Source organism: Anastrepha obliqua, chromosome 1 (assembly GCF_027943255.1).
Source record: "Anastrepha obliqua isolate idAnaObli1 chromosome 1, idAnaObli1_1.0, whole genome shotgun sequence".
Lineage (NCBI taxonomy): Eukaryota > Metazoa > Arthropoda > Insecta > Diptera > Tephritidae > Anastrepha > Anastrepha obliqua.
In genome coordinates, this window is record NC_072892.1 from 37,614,816 (window position 1) to 37,636,703 (window position 21,888).

The 21,888-nt window shown below is 37.3% G+C and overlaps 1 protein-coding gene across 1 annotated transcript; it reads left to right on the forward strand.

Moving 5' to 3' along the window:
- The first annotated feature begins 3,396 nt into the window (after nt 1–3,396).
- LOC129244738 (uncharacterized) lies at nt 3,397–12,736 on the forward strand. The gene is made up of 4 exons (XM_054882549.1): nt 3,397–3,582; nt 3,733–3,953; nt 12,206–12,325; nt 12,517–12,736. Exons 1-4 carry the CDS (start codon nt 3,397–3,399, stop codon nt 12,734–12,736), a joined length of 747 nt encoding a protein of 248 aa, XP_054738524.1.
- Nucleotides 12,737–21,888: the final 9,152 nt, after the last annotated feature.

A 21,888-nucleotide genomic window follows, 5' to 3' on the forward strand; every position in this document is an offset into this window, starting at 1 on the left:
AATTGTCGCAACGATACAAGGCTATCAAACAAATAAACAATATTTTTCAAATAATTGCAACAAAGTTCATGATGGACGCTTCAAATGACGCTCAGGCTGTAGCACTGGATAATCTGGTAGAAATTTACAATGAGTTTGACAAAGAGCAGGTTTTACAAGAAACAAAAAGATACCGCAGGCACATCCTTGCTACCGATACGAGTGCGGACGTTGCATCTAGATGGACAGCACAAGAAGTCCTACAATTCATAATAACATGAGACTTTACTGAATCCTTGCCCTACATATCGCTTATACTTAAGTATGTATTTCTTAACCATTTGCATTTCAAATAATACTATGGGCAAAAAGTAAGGTGAATTTGGTTGTAAAATGAAAAATCGTTATTTATTCTTGTAAACCAATTTCATGCCCTTCAAAATAATCCCCTCTCGATGAAATACACTTATGCCAACGATTTTTCCAATCCCCGAAACATGCCAAATAGTCCATTTCCGGTATAGCCATCAGCACCTTCTTCGATTCACCTTTTATCTCCTCAATCGACTCGAAGCGCGTTCCCCGGAGTGGTCTCTTGAGTTCTGGAAACAGCCAGAAGTCACACGGAGCCAAATCAGGCGAATACGGTGATTGCTGAACGATATGCGTAGAATTTTTGGCGAAATGGTCACGGACAACGAGTGCAATGTGAGACGGTGCATTATCGTGATGCAAAAACTAAGAGTTGTTGGCCCATAATTCTGGTCTTTTTAGACGAATTGCTTCACGTAAACGAAGCATAACGCTCAAATAATATTCCTTATTAACAGTTTGGCCAGGTGGAAGGAATTCATAGTGCACCACACCACGAAAATCGAAAAAAACTGTCATCATGACCTTTATTTTTGAACGACTTTGACGTGCTCTTTTCGGTCTGGTCTCGCCTTTAGCACGATATTCGCTTGATTGGTCGGTTGTTTCAGGGTCATAAGCATAAATCCAAGTCTCATCTCCCGTAATGATGCATTTGAGCTTGTCCTGATAGTCTGAAAGCATTGTTTCACACACATCAACGCGACGACTTTTTTCCAAGAAATTGAGAGTTTTCAGTACCAAACGAGATTTGACTTTTCGTAGGCCCAAATGGTTTTCACAGATCCTTCTAATATTCCGCTCATATCAGTAAGGTCTTTAACAGTCAACCTTCACTTTATTGACGTGTTGGTCATCTGTTGACGTCGATGGTCGTCCGGAGCGCTCCAAGTCATCAACACGTTCTCGACCCTCTTTGAAGTCTTTGTACCACTCATAAACATTTTTCTGCGCCGTGGTCGAATCACCAAATGCCTTCTGTAGCATGCTAAACGTTTCCGCAGCCGAAATTGCATTCCCCAAACAAAATTTGATGGCACTTCTCTGCTCAATCAAATCAGACATTGTAAAAATCGAAAAATGCACTCTTGGTCGTTTGGTAAACACAAGCGTAAATATATTACTGATAATGACATTCACATGAAAGTTGGTCCAGATGTTATTAACAGTGCTGTCAACTCATGAAAAAAATAACTAGAGCGAAATTTTAATCTCGCGAAGTTTGACAAATAAATTCACCTTACTTTTTGCCCACAGTATATCATGCGAAATAAGTTTTTCTAAATTGAAACTAATTAAAAATTATATTCGATCTACAATGAATCAAGAGCGACTCGTCAATCTGTCTGTGCTTTCGATTGAAAGAAAAGTTTCAAAAGAAATTGATTTCACCGCAGTTATTGAAGAGTTCAGTCAAATGAAGGCAGGAAAAAATAAAAGTTACCTACATAATATTATGTATACATATGTCTTATGCCTTCATTTTTACATTCTTACATATCATAAAATATATGTAAATAAATACATTACTTCTTAATTCTAATGCATGTTTCTTGAAAAATTATATTATAGTTCCTTTTTTTTCAACTGTTTATTAAAGTCTAATGCAAACTCGAACGTGAACTATAAGATCTGATTCAAATAAAAATACTTAGGCAGACATACTTGAAATTAATCAAAATCTTTTTGCACTAAGAAGGGCCTCATTCATTTATGCCGCACTGCGCCTCTGACTAGGTTAGTCCGCCACTGTCGTAAGCCAATCATATTTGACACTTGTGAAGTAGACAGTTGCAGTATACAAACAGACAAGCACTGGAGAGCATAACGGTTAACATAAAAATCCCCATCACTCAACATTTAATTTTTTTATTTAGTAAACACCTCTTCGATTGTTGGAAGTCTCAGAGAAAATCACACTGGCAAAATATCGAGAGATCCAGGTCTTAGGCACACATTACTGCCTTCATCAGATCCTTGATAGCATCAACGGTAGCAGATCTTATGGAGGGCGAGTAGCGATTTTATTCTAAAATGCTTCTTAAAATAAGTTAAATTATCAAATGAAAATTGCTTATTAGTGTTCTCTATAGTTACTAGGTGCGACTGTATAAGACTTCTAAACAATTTCTAAGAATCGTTAATGAAAATAAAAATAAAAAAAAAAACTTGTACTCCACATCCGCATTTTCTTCCGCTATCATCGATTCAAGAGCTTCTTGCCGTCCCGAGTAATTGTTTTTGATCATTAATGACCCTCTGGTTGACACTGAAGAAATTTTTCATCTCTTCTAGGATATCGTTAATAACAACACAGATACACCCCTTGTACACGTTTGTGTACAGTACAACAAAACTCACCTTTCACACCGTTAAAGTTAAATTAAAACTATAGCTTGTTGTTATTTTTCGCTAAAAAACTTGTTACCTTAAAAACTTTGTAGTGTACCATTTAATTTAAGAAAAAAAATTATAAACTATATTTCCAAGCTCCTTATAAAAACCAGTTTAAATTGCTTTATGTGTAGAAATGAAAGTCTAATTTTAGTAGCTATACAAAAATTTAGTGGGTAGCATCAGGAAATAAATGGGTTTGGGGTCATCCCAGATAATGTAGACACCTGTGTAGAATAACTGAATTTAGCCACCAATTTTTTTGTGCAATTTGTTAATTGACTTTAACAACATTAAAAGCACACAGCATACCAAAAGGGCTGATAACAATGAATTCGAATAATAACCGTCAAGTAAATGCTTTTAACACATTAAGTCAATTCTCACATTCTTCACAGCTCGATAAAAGAGGTTTTAAAAAAGTTTAACACCTAAAACTAATATTAAAATCCAATGAAAATCACATAGCACATCTCGACACGCCTGTTGACTTTTGTCTGGATTTCGAGTCTATTAATAATAATACAATGGGCCAGTAAAATGCCATAAAATGTATGCACCGACGTAGTTGCAAACTTAGATGACAAGCAGTGATCAGCAGGCAACCAACCAGTCAACCAGCCACCTCACACTTAGCATCTACTACGCAAAATGTGCCACCGCTGTTGTGGCAACAAGGAGTTACAAACAATTTTATCGCTTTTTCTGCTACTATTGTTAGTTATCAGCAGTGCTTTCGCTACGCTCAGTCCACCCAGGCGGGGGGAGAGAAAAGCTGAAAGGGTGTTGTCCCGCAAAAGGCGTTATGTAGCCTTTCCAGATGGTTCAGCGATAACGGTAAGCTAAGTGAAACAAGTGACAAGAAGTGACGTAGAACAGCAGAAAGTGACGGTGATAAAGTCAAAAATGCAAAAATAGTGATAAACAGTGACAGTTTTACAACCTATTTTAAAATTGTTTTTCTCTCATGCGGCACTTATTTGAAAGGCATCCATTTGCATGACTATCGGTGTTATTGGCAATCCCAATGTTGACTTTCTCAGTTGGGCGGAAAATTGGGGTGTAGCCTATGATCTACCCAATTATACTTGGGTCAAGGAACAAACGCGTGGCTTCAAAAAGGACGAAGATATAAAGAAGACAAGAGCGGTGGTGATGCGGCGTTCGAGACGCGATTTATTTGGGAAATTGGAAACAATTATTGAAAAGTGAGTAAGATAAATGAGTTGACACGAATGCGACCTGGGTATGAAACCATGGCTTTAAGGGGTTAGGGGTAGTCAGAGGCCCGAAAAAATGATGATTTTCACGAATTTTTTTTTGCTACTTAATTTATTTATTTAACAAAAATAAAAACATAGCATAAAAACATCATGTTTTAACTTGACTTCACCAAAATTTCAAAAAAAAAAATTAATAATTGCAAAAGTTATCGCTGTTTGTGTGAAGCCCGTTTCTCCAGAAGTCCCTTGCGGTGAACATCTCAAGTCCTTGCAGATTCATCTAAAACCAATCGGACAAGAAAAATTAGTTTTATTAATAGATAATCTTGTGCCTGATCGAAGCTTTTTTTTTCAAAATGAACAAAATGGCGGCCTCAGAAAATTTTTTCCAGATTTTAGAGCAAAAAACCAACAGTTAATTGTTAAAAAAAAATCGAAATTTTTATGTTTTTTATGTTTTTCAAAAGCTGTATAAATTTTATTGAAATCTACGTAGCGGTTTTTAAGTTACAGTGTTCACCAGTTTGAAAAACATAGTTTTGAGAAAAACGCATTTAAAGTTTTGCTATCGGCTCCGGAGCGGCCGAGCGCCCTTTGTTAATTGTTGAATAACTTGAAAAGTATTTGTCGGATTCACTTCAAATTTTTACACAATATTTTTAAAACATTATACTTTAAGAAAATGCAAAAAAAAAATCAATTTTTTGAAAATTCTGACTACCCCTAACCCCTTAAGGTCTAGGTCCTTTTTTAGTATTATTCAGACTAATCTTATCAAGTCCTTAACATCAGTGCTTGCCATGTGGCTTTAAAATATGTGCATACAGTTACTACAGAATTCAAACGGTTGATGATGAAAGTATTTTCAATTGCAGAAATGCACACAGCGGTTTGTTATTGCCTGTCGAAGGGCCATTGCTCTTAAAAACAATTTTTCGTATAAAAATTGATATGTTCATTTTTACAATTGGTTTCGGAACTGAACCTTCCGAATCATAGTCACGCATAAGCCCTCACAACTGCGGCAGACAGGAAAGCCTAATTCCTTTACTGCAGCCCGTAGGTTAGTTATAGAGGATGTGAGAAAAGTTAGTTTTTATTCTACATTCTAACTTGGCCAGGTTTGCTGCAAAGGGTAGGGTGCAAATGATAAGAAGTTTATTGATTGTATTGTATTAATAATGTAGACAGAAGTGCTAAAAGAAGAAGACAAAATTTGGTATACTTTACGAGGCTGTCGCAGCAGAGAACCCACTTTTCTGAAATAAATTTGTAGATCTTAAGTAGAAACGCAAAAGAAACCAGCCTCTCTTTGATTGGTAGAGGAAACGCAATCGACATAATTTTAAAAGTACCTTATGAGTAGAATACTTTGGACAATAGTCTATTTAAGGATTGAAATATTATATTTGTTATCACTGTACCTCCGAGGGGCCACTACACACAATGGGCTTTGGATAGCGGCTTCGAGTGGAGACCCATTTACACTAAAAAATCATTAAGAAATCAACGCAAACATATCAAAAACCATACCAAAAACTTCAAGTGGAAGCGGGAACTCGGCGTCGAATCCCAAAACCATCTGCCTCAAGACAGGAGTGGCGAAATCGTCTACTCGCAAATTTTTCACTCGGGGGAAGGCTGAAGTGTCTAGTGGCGGTAAAGCATCAGAATTGACGAGAAAGCCAGCAACCAAAGTGGACCCTGAGGGATAGTCGGAACGGACTTCCAGCCTGAATCTGGAGTTTAACAGTGGGAATCCGCCGCGGACCATAGGCGGAACCGTCTGCGATTCCTAGTTTAGTGGTACTGGATGGGGTAGTCAGCACCAGTAAAGGTTTCTCCCCTAGTTTTCAGGGGGCTTCGGGGCCACAACTGATTCGGGTTCGAGGTATCTTCTGAGATTGGCAAAATCTCAGCTCTCAAATTTCTTCTTTTCTCGCATGAGATTATCCGCCAGGTATGCATGCTGTGAGACGTGGAATTTCCTCTAGTCTTTTTTGTGTCAGCTGTATGGAGGAAGAGGTGAAATCATCTCAGCGCCTCAGCAAAAGATGGCATTTAGCAAAAAAGGGGAAAATGAATGTTAATCACAAAAAACTTTTGCAATAATCATTTATTTTGGTTAATTGAATATATTTTATGAAAATTATGTGTGAAATATTACATCAGACAAATCTCCACCATTTTTCTCGATACAAAGATTGGCTCTTTTTAACGAGTTTTCCATTACACCACATAATGTTTCTGGTTGAAGGCTCAGTATTTCGTCTCGAATATTTTGTTTCAGCTGTCTAATAGTCTCTGGTTTATTAAGGTACACTTTGTCTTTTAAATATCCCCATAAAAAGAAGTCGGTCGCAGTAAAATCTGGCGAACGAGGTGGCCAAGAGAAATCTGAATTTTTGGAAATCAGACGTTCGCCAAAAATGTCACGCAGCAGGTCTATAGTTTGCCTAGCAGTATGCGCAGTTGCTACATCTTGTTGAAACCACAAATTAGGATACTGCTCCGCCATTGGCCGCAAAAAGTTTTCAATCAATGTTCTGTAAGAAGCTCCTGAAATCGATTCCGGTGTTTCATCCTCACTTTCGAAGAAATATGGACCGATAACTCTAGTGGCCATAACCCCACACCAAACAGTACATTTAGATGGGTGCAACTGATGTTGGTGTGTTGCCCTTGGATTTTTAGAGCCCCACAATCTACAGTTTTGTTTGTTGACACTCCTAATCATGAAGACTGTGGGAGTTGATCTGGAATTAAAATGTTGCCGATATTTACGCTGCGTTAAAGCAATTGATCGTTGATAAGAATAGAAAAACTCGATAACTTTAATGTGTTGTGTTGTACTGTAGGGTTTCATAATAAATTTCCAACAATTCAATTATAACCTACAAAAGAGAAAAATAAATATGTCAAAAAATAAAAAAGTTATTTGTGCTTAACATTAATAGGTTTTATTTGGCCCACCCTGTAGTAGTAATAATTAAATAAGTTCTCAGTATTGGAGGAAATCCGTGTTGAAGTTGCTATCGAACCAAATTGGACATTTACAGTTTGTCTATTGGAAGCGTGACCGGCGAAATTCAAACTTAGAGCTCCGTTGTGAAAAAAATTAAATCCTGCTAAATACGCCTATGCTTTTCGTAATACGCGTTGTGCAATTTGTTAGTTTAGAAAATGAGTTCCGTGCATGAAAAGCGATTTGGAGCAGTGTTCCTATGGACACACCCTATAGGTTTAAAAATGCCACGTATATCTGTAGCAAAATATTTAGAGAAGTCGAAGATGTTCATAAATAAATAATTGACGACTTCGTCGGATGAGATCCAAAAAATATACCTCTCTAAAGTAAGATCAGAAGCTCATTGATTTGTTTGTGACAAGCCGAACTTATCGTTGGGTGAAGCTGAAGCAGCCTTATAGAAAAGGGGTGTTCATATATCCAAAGATATGAAGCGAGTAAGTTTAGGTGCAGAAGACCTCAAATTTCGGAGCAGTTTGAAAAGACCGCTGCTCTTATTATCACACTTAAAAAAAAATAATTGTATGGGCTAAGGCAAAATCAGAATGGAATCGGACAAAAGGGTGAATCTTTTTTTCGGCCGAATAGTTGTATATGTCGGTCCTGGTGTTCTGCTGATAATCGACAACTACAACGAACTGTAAAGCATCCAGTTAAGGTTCATGTTTGGGACTGCTTCTACGAAAAGGAGTTGACCGTTTATTTGTACTTACCGCCAATTTCAATGCAGTTTTGATGAATAAAATGTACCGAAGAGTATCCTCACCATCCGGTGCGAAGATATTTGGAAGAATTAGACAACCTTGGAGTTTACAGATAACGTTCCAAGTATCGAATCTGAAGTTATAAAGAGTGGAAGCAGTTGAAAATGTTTGGGCTTGCTCACAAATCCAATTGAAAATGTATGGGCAATAGTTAAGCAAAAACTCAAATGAAAACAAATATGGTCGCTCAAACAATTATCAAGGCAAGTTCAAATGCTTTGGAGTCGATTACTTCCACAACTATTAACATCTCGTATCACACACTGGCCTTACATTTCGGTAGTTCAGCCTATTTTACTACATGAAATACTTGTGTGGTGGCCATCAACTCAAAAGGCAAGTTACACAAAACTGCTGAGAAACATCTTAAAACCCCGCTTTTATGCATCATCAGCGCTTTAAAGACCCCTCTTAATAAAGCGCTCGAGGTGCTAGTCAACTTGCCTGCTCTGAATCTGATAGGAAGTACGATAAATCAATGGTGACAGTTATACTAAGATCAAAGATTGCAAAGGCACTTCTGCTGCCAGCTATAAATGATATTAGCAGCGTCTTCAAGGTCAGCCTTATATGGGTTCCGTGATACAGAGAAATTGCAGGAAATTGCAAGGTCGATGAGCTAGCGAGAAAGGCTACTAATCTTGCACTGAATGAAAACAGAGACAATATTGGAATTCTAATGGTAACTTGTAAATTAAGGATAAACAGTAATGTTCAGCAAGAGGCCAATAGGTCATGGAGAGAAGAAAATACTTCTGTTACAACCAAGCGAATTTGGACGCAAGTAGATAAAAAAAGATCAGGATAATTGCTCAATCTCTCAAGAGAGAACATCTTGTAGATTGTGGCTTGTTTCACCTGTCACTGGCTGTTAGGCAGGCCCTCTTTTAGACTAGAAGTATTTTCGCATGAATACTGCAGAAGTTGTAGAGACGAGGAAGAGGAGGAAACAGTAGAACACTTCCTCTGTAAATGTCCAGCCTTAGCCCTCTACTACGGCTGGTTGTTAGAAACCATATTTACCTCCTTACGGGACTAACCGGTTATGGGATAAAACCTATCCTACGCTTCCATGAAAAATGAACAGTAAAGTTCCTGTGTTACACAGTGGTATCAAAACGGGCCTACATGACTTAAGTGAATTCACTAATCTAAGACGTCTACCAACCTAACCTAAACTACTTCCACAACTTGCGCAGAAATGAACACAAAATATGACCCGAAGATTTGAAGCCATTTAAGATAATGACCACCATTCTGCATTTTATTTAATATTGCGAATTATATCATATAATATTATATAGTAAGCCCATACAATGCAGTTTATGAGAATCGAATTGGTCAGATAATTTCCAATTTATGGCGGTCATGCTCCCATCAGACAGACTCTATTGCTTGTATAGGTTAGGTTAGGTTAGCCTGGTTGGCAATAAGCCACGCATAGACCTTTTGGTCCCTAGCGATACCAGATGGAGACCGACCTCTATGAATACCGAAAGTAGACATCATGTAGGATGTCAGCGCTTTTGGCGAATCTAAGTAGAGCTGGGAGATCCACTTCCTCCATACCCTCAAACAATGAGGCTCACAGGAATTTTAAACGCGTTCAAAATAATGTTCTAAAGTTTCCTCAACATCCTTTCTGCATTTCCTTGCATTCCCTATCTTGTACGCATGTGAAGCCAATAGATTGTGACCTGTTAGCATACCTATGATAGTTCCGCAGTCCTTTCGCGAGAGCGTAAGTACGAATTAAGTCAGTTTTTTGTCGTTAGTTCTACACATGACTTTTTGTGTTTTGCATGTGGTCAGATTAGTCCATCTAGTTTCCACTCGTCTTTTCATGTAGTTGTCCATATCATTGTATATTGGTATGTCCATTTAGCGGTTTTGGTATGTCGTTATCTTGTTCAAAACGTAGTCTAACAGCCCTTTTTGCTATCTCATCTACTATTCCGTTCCCCATAATGCCTTTGCCTTTCTATGGCCTCCCTGCTCCACCGAACATTTTTGGACTTAATACAATATGAGCCTATTGCTTTTATTGCTGCTTGACTGTCCACGTATATATTAATTGTTGAGTTCTTTCTTGTTCTAGTGTAGGCTAGCTCCGCGGCTTTCCCGACAGCGAAAACTTCCACTTAGAAAATACTGCTATGGTCTGGCAGCTTGATAGGCTGCCTCATCCCTAGTTTTGAGCAGTAAATACCCGCACCTACTCCGTCTAAAGTTTTAGAGCCGTCTGTATAGGTCTGAAAAGTTCTATGGCCAGGCTTCATGCCTTTGTGCCATCCCTCCTCTTCAATTGTGGTGCGAAACCTTCTCTCCCAATTAAAGTACGGAGTCATGTAGTCTGCGCAACCTGAGCTCCACTTTCCTATTGAGCTGTGTCGGAAGGTTCTGCAGGTGAATACCCCAGCAGCCACTAACCTGCTCGCGGATTTCGCTGCCAAGCTTTCCGCCATAAGATCAATAGGTGGCATGCTGAGTATCATTTCTAGCGCCGCCGTTGGAGTGGTTTTCAGCGCTCCTGTTATGCACAGAGCAGCGAGTCGTTGAATCCTGTCCAGTGGCATTATGTATGTCAGTTTTCTTGTCGCAGTCCACCATACTAAGGCTTTTATACTCAGTGCAAAGTAATTTATTGCACAAAAAAAAAGTTTTTTTCTATTCTGTCATCTGTATGAAAGGACGTTGACATAGGTAACATTTTGCTCCCTTCTCTTTTATACACATTTGTACACTTACCTCTCCTCCAATACAATTTCCGCCTTCATCGCGGCATTTCGATATTTTCTTTTTGATATCGCCGGTCTTGATGTGAGAAGATTGCTTAGTGTCACCTTGTTGATTAGTATGTATAAGTATACTTTCGCAATCGCTTTCGCCAAAATATTCTTCCAACTCGCCCTCGCCAAAGTATATTTTTTCCAACTAAGATGTAATATGTGAATTATCATTTGCCATACGACGGCGCTTATTATAGATTTCTATTGTAGTATTTTTATTAAAGGGTTTTTCAATAAGGGCGGGTAGATGTGCAGAATGTAAATCGTGGCGTTTGCTGTGTGGCACGTAGCGCCGTCCTGCTGGAACCACATGTCGTCTAGGCCCATATGGTTCAATATGGGCCATAAGAAATTGGTTATCATCGTTGTGTAGCGCTCGCTGTTGACGGTGACCGCCTCACCAACGTCGTTTTCTAAAAAGTACGGACCAATGACGCCGCCGGCCCAAAACCCACACCGAACTTTTTGAGGATGCATTATCACTTGGTGAACCTCGTGTGGATTGGTGTCGTCCCATATACGGCAATTTTGTTTGTTAACACAGCCATTCATCCAAAAATGCGCTTCGTCACTAAAGATGATTTTTCGCCCAAAACTGGGGTTCTCTTCCAAACGATTCGAACAAACGGCGTTGTCTATAGTCATCAACTTTGAGCTCCTGGGTCAGTTGGATCTTGTACGGGTGTAGGCCTAAGTCCCGACGCAAAATTCGCCAAGTTGAAGTCTGCGAAAGGCCAAGTTCTTGTGCATGGCGAGGAATAGACTGCCTCGGGTTGTGCTGTACACTTTCACGGACCGCAGCAATGTTCTCGGCTGATTTTGCGTTCCTTGAACGTACGGGTGTTGGCTGATTGTTTACTGACCCGGTCGTCTCAAATTTGGCCACCAAACGTTGAAGAGTCGACTTTGAAGGGCCACCACGTCTACCGAAAAATGGGCGCAATGCGCGCAACGTTTGCGTTAATGAACACTCATTTTGATAATAAAGTTTTATCATTTGAACGTGCTGTTCAGTCGTGTAGCTTGCCATGATGATTTGGCATAAGCAACTGAATAATAAACAAAAGATTTGACAGATGTCACCAAAACAAAATGGCTGCCACAAGGCGCCAAAAGCGACCCGCGCCAATTGAAAAACCCTTATATTGCTAAAAAATAAACCTAAATGATTGCAAGGAAAAGTTATACGCTTTACTTATAAAAAATTAAAACATGTAAATGGGAGCGTTGCCCATTACGCTCCCATAGATAAGATAAATCACTTTCTTTGATATCTATTCGCACACCAACTGCTTCGAATGCCTGTTGCCACACAGAAAAAGAATTTACTTAAATGTACTCACATGCGTTACTCTAAAGGTAAGAGTTAAGAGTTAATATTGAAAATCTGACAATTTTAAAAATTCGTGAGCAAACTTCTTACAGCCCGCTTAGGTAGGGTTAAGAAAGCTCCCTCCTTACTGGAGCTATTCGTTGCAAAGCCGATTTCAATAGTTTTCAAAATTATGTTAAGGGTTTAATAAAATAGTTGTAAAGATTAACACTTTTACTTTAACTGAAATACTTATTTTTTCGCAATATTGAAAATACCACCCATCCAAGTATGTAGTCAGAAAGGAACTAATACGTTTGCCTTTTACCTTTTACCTACTATAGCATGGGCTTTAATGGGCATGCCTGCATTGCACGTGCGCTGTGTGAGAGCTCCAAATATCTACATGACACTCGACAACAGCGGGGAAATATGATTACAGAAATCGTAAAGACGATATTTAGGTAAGTAATTTTTTCTTTGATCAAATATTCGAAAGTGCAAAGTCTTACTGGGGCCGGCATTAGCTTGCCGAAATTGCTGCACTGGAATCACACAATGTAGAAGGCTTTTTGGCTAAGAACCTATGCGGCTCCAGTGCGGCTATAAATAAACGAATTACATTAATTAAACTATCATTTCCTCTCATTTTCAGTCTTCCTTCTGAACCAGTTTATGCTGATGAACCGGATGTTATGCATCACTATGATCGGATATATAAACGAGCCCGTCGTGAGGTGCTCGACTGCAGTGTTGAGCATGCGCAATGCCACTTTTCGCTATTGGAAATGGCCTTTGGCAAATATTCTGTAGCTCCAACAAAACATGGTCCACAACTGCTGCAGAGTTTACAGAGAGAGGGCGGTTTTATGTAATAAGGGTATTAGGTAGAAAAACGTATGTGCAAATAAATATAGCGGCGATAAAAAAAAATAAAGCTAACATATAGATATTATTTAAAAATGAAAGGTAATGAATTGTATGGCTTTCGCAAGTTCGAGCTGATTGGCTACTTCCCTATTCCAGCTCGCCATCTGGAGCACCGGACGTGGGGGGAGATCTTAAGCTTGGCCGTCCTGAGGCCAAAACGAAGTTTGTGCTTCTTTTCCTTGAGTACCTTCAGGGCTCTTCAGAAATAAGCAACAATGCAGTTGAGCTATTTTTCTGAGATTCTTCCAACTTGATCATGGACAAGTTGTCCATAGGAACCTAAGGGTTTTGAAGTTTGAGGCACTGGAGGATCTTCGGACCCTCCAGTTTCATCTTCGGTAGCCAAATGCAGGCTCAGTGCCTTCTAGAGACCTCCGAAGCGGAGATGAGCTTATGTGAGAGCCCCTCTCAAGCATACCTGCCTCAGCACTGGTGAAATCATCGGCACACTTGATCACCCTACTGCCACGGCCATTATTTTCCGAATCGAAAAGAGGTACCTTACCTTCGTTTGCCGTGAGGTATTCGACGATCATTTCTGATAGCCATTCCTCATTGGCAACCCAATTGGTCAGCTCCTCCCTACCACGATGAGATTCTGCGTCTACGAGGGAAACTTGAAGGTGAGCCCAGACCACCCCGCTATAAGTAACCACCGCACTTGTTTTAAGGCCCTCAAAGCCCTGAGTCGAGACATTTTTTTATTTTCTTGGCAGCGCACCCGCTCACATCTTGTGATCGGTTACGATAAGCCGCTGGATGGTTCCGAGGATTTTTATGTGCTTGAATTTCGGTAGTTTTCCTCGCGGCCATGGTTTCGTACTCAGAAGCTACGGCCACGTTTCTGACCTTGTCCCCTGCATCGCGATCATCTGATCTACCGGCCAATTCATTCTTAGCTATCTTAGCCATAATGAATTTAGCTCTCAGGTAGTGCGCTTGGAGCAGCGACCCAGAGGATTTTTTCTGTCCTTTCGGCATCCCTACCAGAGGTCGGAGGAGAAGAGGATTGCTTTTCTTGAGTTATTGACTGTAGATGGCTGAGTTTCAGCAGTGGAGTGCTACGGTGAGTACTCGACGTGCTGGGTCCGACCATTCTGTCCTGGTTAGAAGCCAGCAACTCGCCTTCCGGAAGTGTACCCAGTACACTCTCAGTTTTTGTTGTTTCCGTAATGTGTTTTGTTATGTTTTCCATTTATCTAAATTTTGGTCACACAAGTATGCAGGGAAGGAAATGGTCCGACGCGGCAGAGCCGGCATACCGCGGTAAGGCTACAACCCACCTTGCCTGGGCATCGGAAGGGACCGTTAACGACAGGTTATTTAGGCACTACCAGTCATGCAGCTCTCCGCACGGGTACCTCAACACCTTAGCTTAAAGTGCTGACAAGGTTATACTGCCTTGACTCGGTCGACAGAGCCTTGTTTTGGCTGGGCTCCAAAAGAATATGCATACAAGCAGATTGAGTCTCTGTTATGTTACAATCACTTGCACATGGGACCAAACCCCACATGCGGAATTGCACACAAGCACGACGAGTAAATGTAAAATTATCAGATCTCAAAAATCTAATATAGGAAGAAATTTCCTGCAGGAATTTGGGCCGTTTGTTAAAGATGCACCTCGCACAGGCAGGCCCATCGCCGAAAATGTGGATAAAATCACATAAATAATCGAAGTTGACCGTCTTGTTAGCAGACGCAGCATATTCCAAGAGCTAAATATCGACCATAAAACGTTTTAAGCCATTTATGTAAAGCTGGATTCAGAAAGAAGCTCGTTGTTTCGGTGCTACACTAATTAAATCAAAAAAGATGACGGATCAAATTTGCATCGGCGAAGCCTTGGCCAAACGGATTGAAATCGAGCCATTCCTTACACGGATGGTGACTGAATATGAAAAATTAGTGACATGCGACAGTAATGTGCGAAAATAATCGTGGTGAATGCGTGATTAAGCAGTTCAAACAAGGCCAAACCAGGACTAACGGTCAGAAAGCTGGCACTGTGTATTTGGTGGAACTTGAAAGGAATCATTTATGAGTTGGTTCCCTACGGCCAAACACTAAATTCAGATCAACAATTGGACCGTTTTAAGCTCATGACTGGCTGGGATTAGCCAGAATTGGCCAACAGAAGAGGTGTTGTGTTCCATCAGAATAACGAAAGGCCACACACGTTTGCGGCGACTCGCCAAAAACTCCGGGAGTTTGGTTAAGAAATTTTAATGCATCCACTACTTAGTCCGAAGCAGGCACAAGCGATTACCACCTTTTTCTCTCATTGAAACACTTCCTGAGTGATAAGAAATTAGTATCTGAGAAGATTTTGAAATTCGGTTGCTAGAGCTGTTCGCCAATACGGACCAATACTTCTATGAGAGATGCATTATGAAGCTACCTTTAAAAGGACAACAAAGTATACAACAACACGGTGCATATATATTTGACCCAAATGGGATAATCCGAAACATCTTAAATAAAGTTTTGAATTTTACGCAAAAATAACAGATTTCTCCCTATTTATTATTGATTTTTAATAGTTTTATTTTGTTTGAGTTTTTTGGTAAATCTTTTGATATGCATAAAATTTATTTTTATTGTTTTCAAAATACAAATGGCGAATTTGGTCAAATTTTCTTTTGGTATTATTAGGTTAAAATAAGAGGAAATTGTGTTCTAATAACGGTGGTCTCCGTCGCCTAATCGTTTGGTGCGTGACTACCATTCGGAGTTCACAGAGATAACTTAGGTTCGAATCTCGGTGAAAGACCAAAATGCAGGAAAAGTTTTTTCTAATAGCGGTCGCCCCTCGGCAAACCTCCGAGTGCATTTCTGCCATGAAAAGCTCCACATAAAAATATCTGCCTTTTGGAGTCGGTTTGAAACTGTAGGTCCCTCCATTTGTGGAACTACATCAAGACGTACGCCACAAATAGGAGGAGGAGCTCGGCCAAACACCCAGAAAGGATATAGGCGCCAATTATATATATATATATTCTAAACTTTTTTATACAATCCCGACTTTACGGGATTTACCATTCGCTCATTTAATATTTTTTAGAATACTTCCTCTTTCAAGTAAATGTATTCAAAGTACTGCAAGCCACTACGCGTGGTGGTTATTTATTTAAAAAGTTTTCGTTGTCAAAATTTGCGGATAGAAGATTATTACCAATTTGCACAAAATGTTTTATCCCGCACTGGCGATATTTATTTTGCATCCTTCAATTGCTGAAAAGGGTAACATTTTATTAAGCTCCCATCCTGCCTTCATAATGGTTTGGAGCTACCACTGGCTCTCTAAACTTTTATAAATGGTAATGTTTTAAGAGCTATAGCAAAGTTTTTCAAAAACACGCACGTAAAATTCAGAAAAATGCATGAAATTTTTTTTTAAGTCGATAGTACAGTCCTTATAATTTAATGTTTGAAGATTATTTCATGCAAATGTTGACCGCGACTGCGCTTCAAATGGTCCATCAGCTTAGTCCAATTTTGGCATACTCTTTCCAATGTTTCGGCCGGTATCTCACATATAAATGCTTTAATGTTGTCTTCCAATGCGTTAATTGAAGCAGGCTTGTCTGAATATATATGAGCTTTAACATAGCCCCACAAAAAATAATCTAAAGACGTTATATTGCACGATCTGGGTGGCCAATTGACAACTCCCGAACGTGAAATAAAATGTTCACCGGACTCGCCTTTCAACAAGTCCATTATTACGCGTGCTGTGTGGCATGTGGCACCGTCTTTCTGAAACCACATGTCATGCAAGTCAAGCTCTTGCATTTTGGGCAAAACAAAGTTGGATATCATTTCACGGTAGCGCTAACCATTCACAGTTACGTTACGATTCGCAGCATCTTTGAAGAAGTACGGTCCAATGATACCTCCAGCCCATAAACCGCACCAAACTATGACCTTTTCTGGATACATTTGTAGCTCCTGCAGTTCTTCTGGCTGATCTTCACTCCAAAATCGACAATTTCCGCTTATTTACGTACCCATTGATCCAAAAGTGAGCTGAACACAATTTTTCGATAAAAAAGTGGATCTTCGGGCAACTTTCCAAGAGCCCATTCACCAAAAATTCTGCGTTGCGGTAGGTCGTTCGGCTTCAATTCTTGCACCAGCTGTATTTTTTCGCAAAATTTTCCACGTTGTTGAGTAACAGAGGCCCAATTGCTGCGAACGGCGACGAATCGATAATTGATGGTCATCATTAACGCTGGCCGATACAGCTGCGATATTTTCTTCAGTTCGCACTCTACGTAAGCGTGTTGATGGTTTGATGCCGAATAATGTAAATTTGGTAGTAAATTTAGTCACAATAGCTGGAATAGCCGCTTCAGTGGGTCGATTAAACTGACCATAAAATGGAAGAAGCGCGCGATAAACTTCCTTAACAGAACACGCATTTTTATAATAAAATTCAATGATTTGCAAGCGTTGTTCGTTTGTAAGACGTTTGATGGTTAAATTATAGACCAAACTGAAGCTGTTCGATAGTGAAGCATATAACGAAACGTGCGTCAGCTGTTTAAACCAACTGTTTAAAAAGATAATAGCTAAAAAATCACCCGTTACTTACGCCTTGTGCAAAATATATGCCACCAAATAAAATATAACTTTGAAATTTTTTAAAACAAATTTGTTTTTTATTTTTTATATATTTTTTTGTATCATTTTATTGAATCTGTTTTCTTGATTTATTCATCAGTTGTTTCTTTTACTCAATTTGTTTTTTCTCTCGTTTTTATTGGTTGTATTTTTAATAACGCATAACATTTATTTATATAATAATTACCATTTGTTTATTTCAATTTATTTTATAATTACTTTAACTTTATTAGTACTTTTGCTAGGGTTTTTTCTTTATATATCTGCTTTTTTTAGATTTTTAAATTTTATTTAATTACGTTTGCTTGCACAAATTCATTATTTTTTCATATTCTCAATTATGCCACATAATTCGACAAATTGGTCGCTTATATATATTTTAAATTTTTAGTATTTATTATTTTTAATTTTGTTTTTGGTTTTTTTTTGCGGTTTTTGAATGTTCATGTGTGTTTGCTAGTTTTGCACAGTGAATTTATTCAATTGTTTACTGTTTTGCAATGCAGAAGTTTTATTTTATTTATTTCTTATTTTCTGTTTCAGCTTTTAAACATTGTCAATTCATTTGTAAGTGCTACAACGGTTTATTATAATTATTAAATTTAATTATTTCATATTTTTGGATTTTTTTTTGTTATAAATGTCTTATGCACTTAGAATCAAATTTTTCAATGCTGTTATTTGCATTTAAATTTCAAATACTGATTTTCATGAATTCCATGTTGTAAAGACTAGTATTTCGCGTATTCTTTTTCTTCTAAACTACTACGTTTTCTTATAAAGTTTTATTAGTTATTTTTCATTTTTCTTTTTTCTGTTAGCTTTGATGATTTTTTTTATTAAGTTTAAGTGGTTTTTGCTTTTTTGTTTTCTTATTTATAAACTATGAAAATTTATTACAATAATTTAGTCTAATACTTTTGTATTTACAGTGTGTTGTTGCGTTTCGCACGCTCTTTTAATAATTTTTTGTTTGCTGATTGAAATTACATTTCCTACGCACTCTGGCGCATACCTAATTAGCAAAATATACCATAGCACAGAAAGAGCCAAAAAATCGTGCGGCTTGTTTTTGCTTTTATTATAATTTCAACTCTTATGATATTGGTGCATGTTTGCGCTGTGCTCGCTTTCTCGCTCTCTCTCTCTATCTCACACACCTTTCTGTCTTGGCACTTTCCTGCATTTCCCTCTTTCATTTGGCATTTAATGTTAACATTTTTGTTATTTACTTATTGACGAGCTACTCTGTTAGGCGTGGCAATGTTTGTTAGTAGTAAATGTTTCTTTGTGTTTGTGTATTTCCGGCAATTTGAGGTTTCGTTTCGCTTTTGTTGTTGACTCTCCGTCTCTGTTATTTGCCCAACTGTTCAGCAGCTGGTACTGAGAGTGTTGCACTAGCTTTCCATACACGGTGCTCTACTCATTTGTGTGCGCTCTCTCTGACTCGTTTATGTGTTCTATAATATTTAGTTAGTAGTGTAATAAATTTTGCTCAGTGTATGTAATTTTTAATCAGTACTTTTCAACTTTTTTTATTTTTAATTTTGCTGTAAGTGTTATTGTTTTATTAATTTTTTATTAATATTTTTTGCTGTTATTTTATTTTATTTTGTTCATTTTTTCTTATGTGAGATGTAAATGCAATTCAATTTCGTATGTTCTTTTAAGTTTTTCTCTTTTTTTTTCAAAATAACATTTTATCCACTTTCTATTAGCATGTAGTTAAGTGTTCGTTTCTTCTAAAAATTTATCTGTGTTTGGTAAAATTCTTCGCAAACTTATAAGTACAATTATGACACTAGACATACAGACACTGCATTACCGTTAGTTGTGTATGCAATTTGTAGTGTATTTTAGTATTATTAAGTACAATAGTAGTAGGCGTAAATAGTAGTGTTTTTGTATGTTTTATGTAGCATTTGATTTTTTATTGAATTTCAGTTGTGTTTGTTTTTCAACTTCTGTAAAACTAAACTAATTTTTGCCAACCATACAAATTTATACCATAACAAGTACAGTTATGTTTACAATTTGAGATTTTCTATTCATTTTTCGATATGAACTTAAAATATTTTAAAATTTAAACAATTTAATTTTTTTGTGTATATGCGTGTGCAACGCTGCTTTAATGCAGTCTGGCAGTTCTATGAAACGAAAGAAAATATACAAAATTATATTAAAATAATAATTAAAAAAAAAATATCTCAAAACATTTGGAAAAAACACTGTTATGACACTTTGCGTGTTTGCATAATTTCATCGTTTCAACCGTGTTTTATTTAAAATATAATTTATTTTTATTAGTTTTCGTGGTGTTGTTTTCCTCAGTGACGCTTCGGTGTGTAGAGTTGTTACTCCGCTCTCTGAAGCATTTACAACTATGAAATAAATTTCATCTATAACTACATTTGTTTTTATAATAATAAAATTGTTAAGCTTTTGTTTGTCTGCTTGTTGTTTTTTTTTTGCTCGTTTTTAACAAAATTACAATATTTCTAAATTTTATCCTAAAAACTATTTTTTTCTTTTGAAATTACAAAAAATTTACAATATACATGCATAGCCTAAATAAAACCTCATTTACGATCATACATACATACACTTAAGCCTACTTATTTTTACATATTTGCATATTTGCATCTAGTATGTGTGCTTGTGTAATGAAATTGTTTATAGAATTTTTGTTAAAAAACCTATTCTGGCTATTTTTTGTTATTTACATAAATTTTTGTTGTCAATTGTCCTTTACGTAGATATCGTAAATAGCTGCGTTTGCATGCGTGTGCTTTTTTGAGTGTATTGTTGCAAGTATGTGAGCGTGACTGATCGTAGCGTGTAAGCTGAGCCTAAGGAAACTCTATTTTATTCACGATTCGAAGCGAAGGATGCAATAATAAGCTATGGTGAAATCGTTTTATAAGAAAACCGTCACGAAAGCTTTACTGAGCTTTGCACGATTTTAGTCCTAAAATCAAGCAACAAATTTCAAAATAACTTAAGGCGGGCCTCTTATCAGTCTGCTTCAAAACATCGATTTTTTTTACTGCAATCGATAGATATATTTGAGGAGAATATGCCCTCAAAATTTTATAGCGGAATTCAAAGTGATTTCGGAGTTACAGGCCTGTGTACCGTCCCTCGTCAGGCGAGCTCGTCTAAGTTCTGAAAACTTTCAAACACGTTTTCTCAAAACTATGTTTCTGAAAATGGCATGTAAGATTAAAAAAAAACAACGAAAGTTATCATTTTAAATCGATAATCCATATAAAGATAATTGAAATGCGCAACTAATTATAATAACTAACAAAATACAAACAAGTTTCATTTTTTAATGTTATTTAACACTTTTTTTGAAAAAAAAACAGCGAAAAAAAGCGCTTTTTTAATAATTAATTGTGTGTTAAGTTTTTCATATTTTTAAACAAGAGTAGTCTATTAAATGCGGGAAAGCCTTCTGAATAAGACAATATTTTTCTTTTGTGTTTCAGGTGAAAACTACGACCGCAATCTTACACGCCGTTTTACTAGCGCGCAACGAGAAGCTGTGCGAGATCCCTCATATGTCCGCAATTTTGTTTTTTTGTTCATGTTAAAAAATTGTTTATTACTCTTCAATCATGCCTTCAAATAAATGCAAAAGATTATTTCTGTGTGTCGCTTTTTTCGCTTCGAAAAAAAAATTGAAAAAAATACCTGTTTTTGAAGCCACTGATAAGAGACCCCCCTTAAAAAGCGCAATGAAAGCTCGTATGAAATTTTCAAGTCTTTTTTACTGAAACCAAGAATGAAGTGGAAAACATCTTCAAAAGCTCAAGGAAAGCTTTTGGAGCTTTTCAACTTCCTTCACTTAAAATTCAAACAAGTTTAGTCGAGAAATAGTGAAAACTTCTTGTTCAAAATAAAAGAAAAAAATATATTTGTAAAATAATCTCTATACTACAAAGGTAGATGTCTGTACGTTATCCGCGCATCTCTACTAAACGACAACACCAAATGACGTAAAAATTTTTATACATTCATATTTTCACCCAATGAAGGTTATAGGCATGTTTTTATGAAGGAACTTCCTTCCCATAACCCCCAGCCCGCGCCACCGCGTCACTAATAATCGAATATTTGCTTAAATGTAATCTAAAAAATCTTAGTTTTTCCTATTTTCCACTATTTATAGCACACTCTAGACTTCATATTCCGCATAAGCTGTTCAACTATGACCCAAATGCATAGTTCAAAAACGGTTTGAGATAGAAAATTAATAAAAATAATTTTGCTTGATATTTTTCATAGCAACGGATGCCGGGTATTATAATATTATGGTTATTAATAAAAAATTATTTTCTATGAAATTATTGCTTGTAATTATTTTATATACATATCCTAAATCCCTCAAACCTACTCCTACGCGTGCGGGGCCGTGGGTTAATAAGTATATAGTATATAATAAAATAAAATAAATATTGTTTTATAT

Excerpts from the sequence above, each read along its gene's own strand:
- LOC129244738 (XM_054882549.1), top strand. The coding sequence starts at position 3,397 with ATGTGCCACCGCTGTTGTGGCAACAAGGAGTTACAAACAATTTTATCG. Across the intron at positions 3,954-12,205 it reads TTGGAAACAATTATTGAAAA|CATGGGCTTTAATGGGCATG; the intron begins GTGAGTAAGATA and ends TACCTACTATAG. Across the intron at positions 12,326-12,516 it reads ATCGTAAAGACGATATTTAG|TCTTCCTTCTGAACCAGTTT; the intron begins GTAAGTAATTTT and ends TCTCATTTTCAG.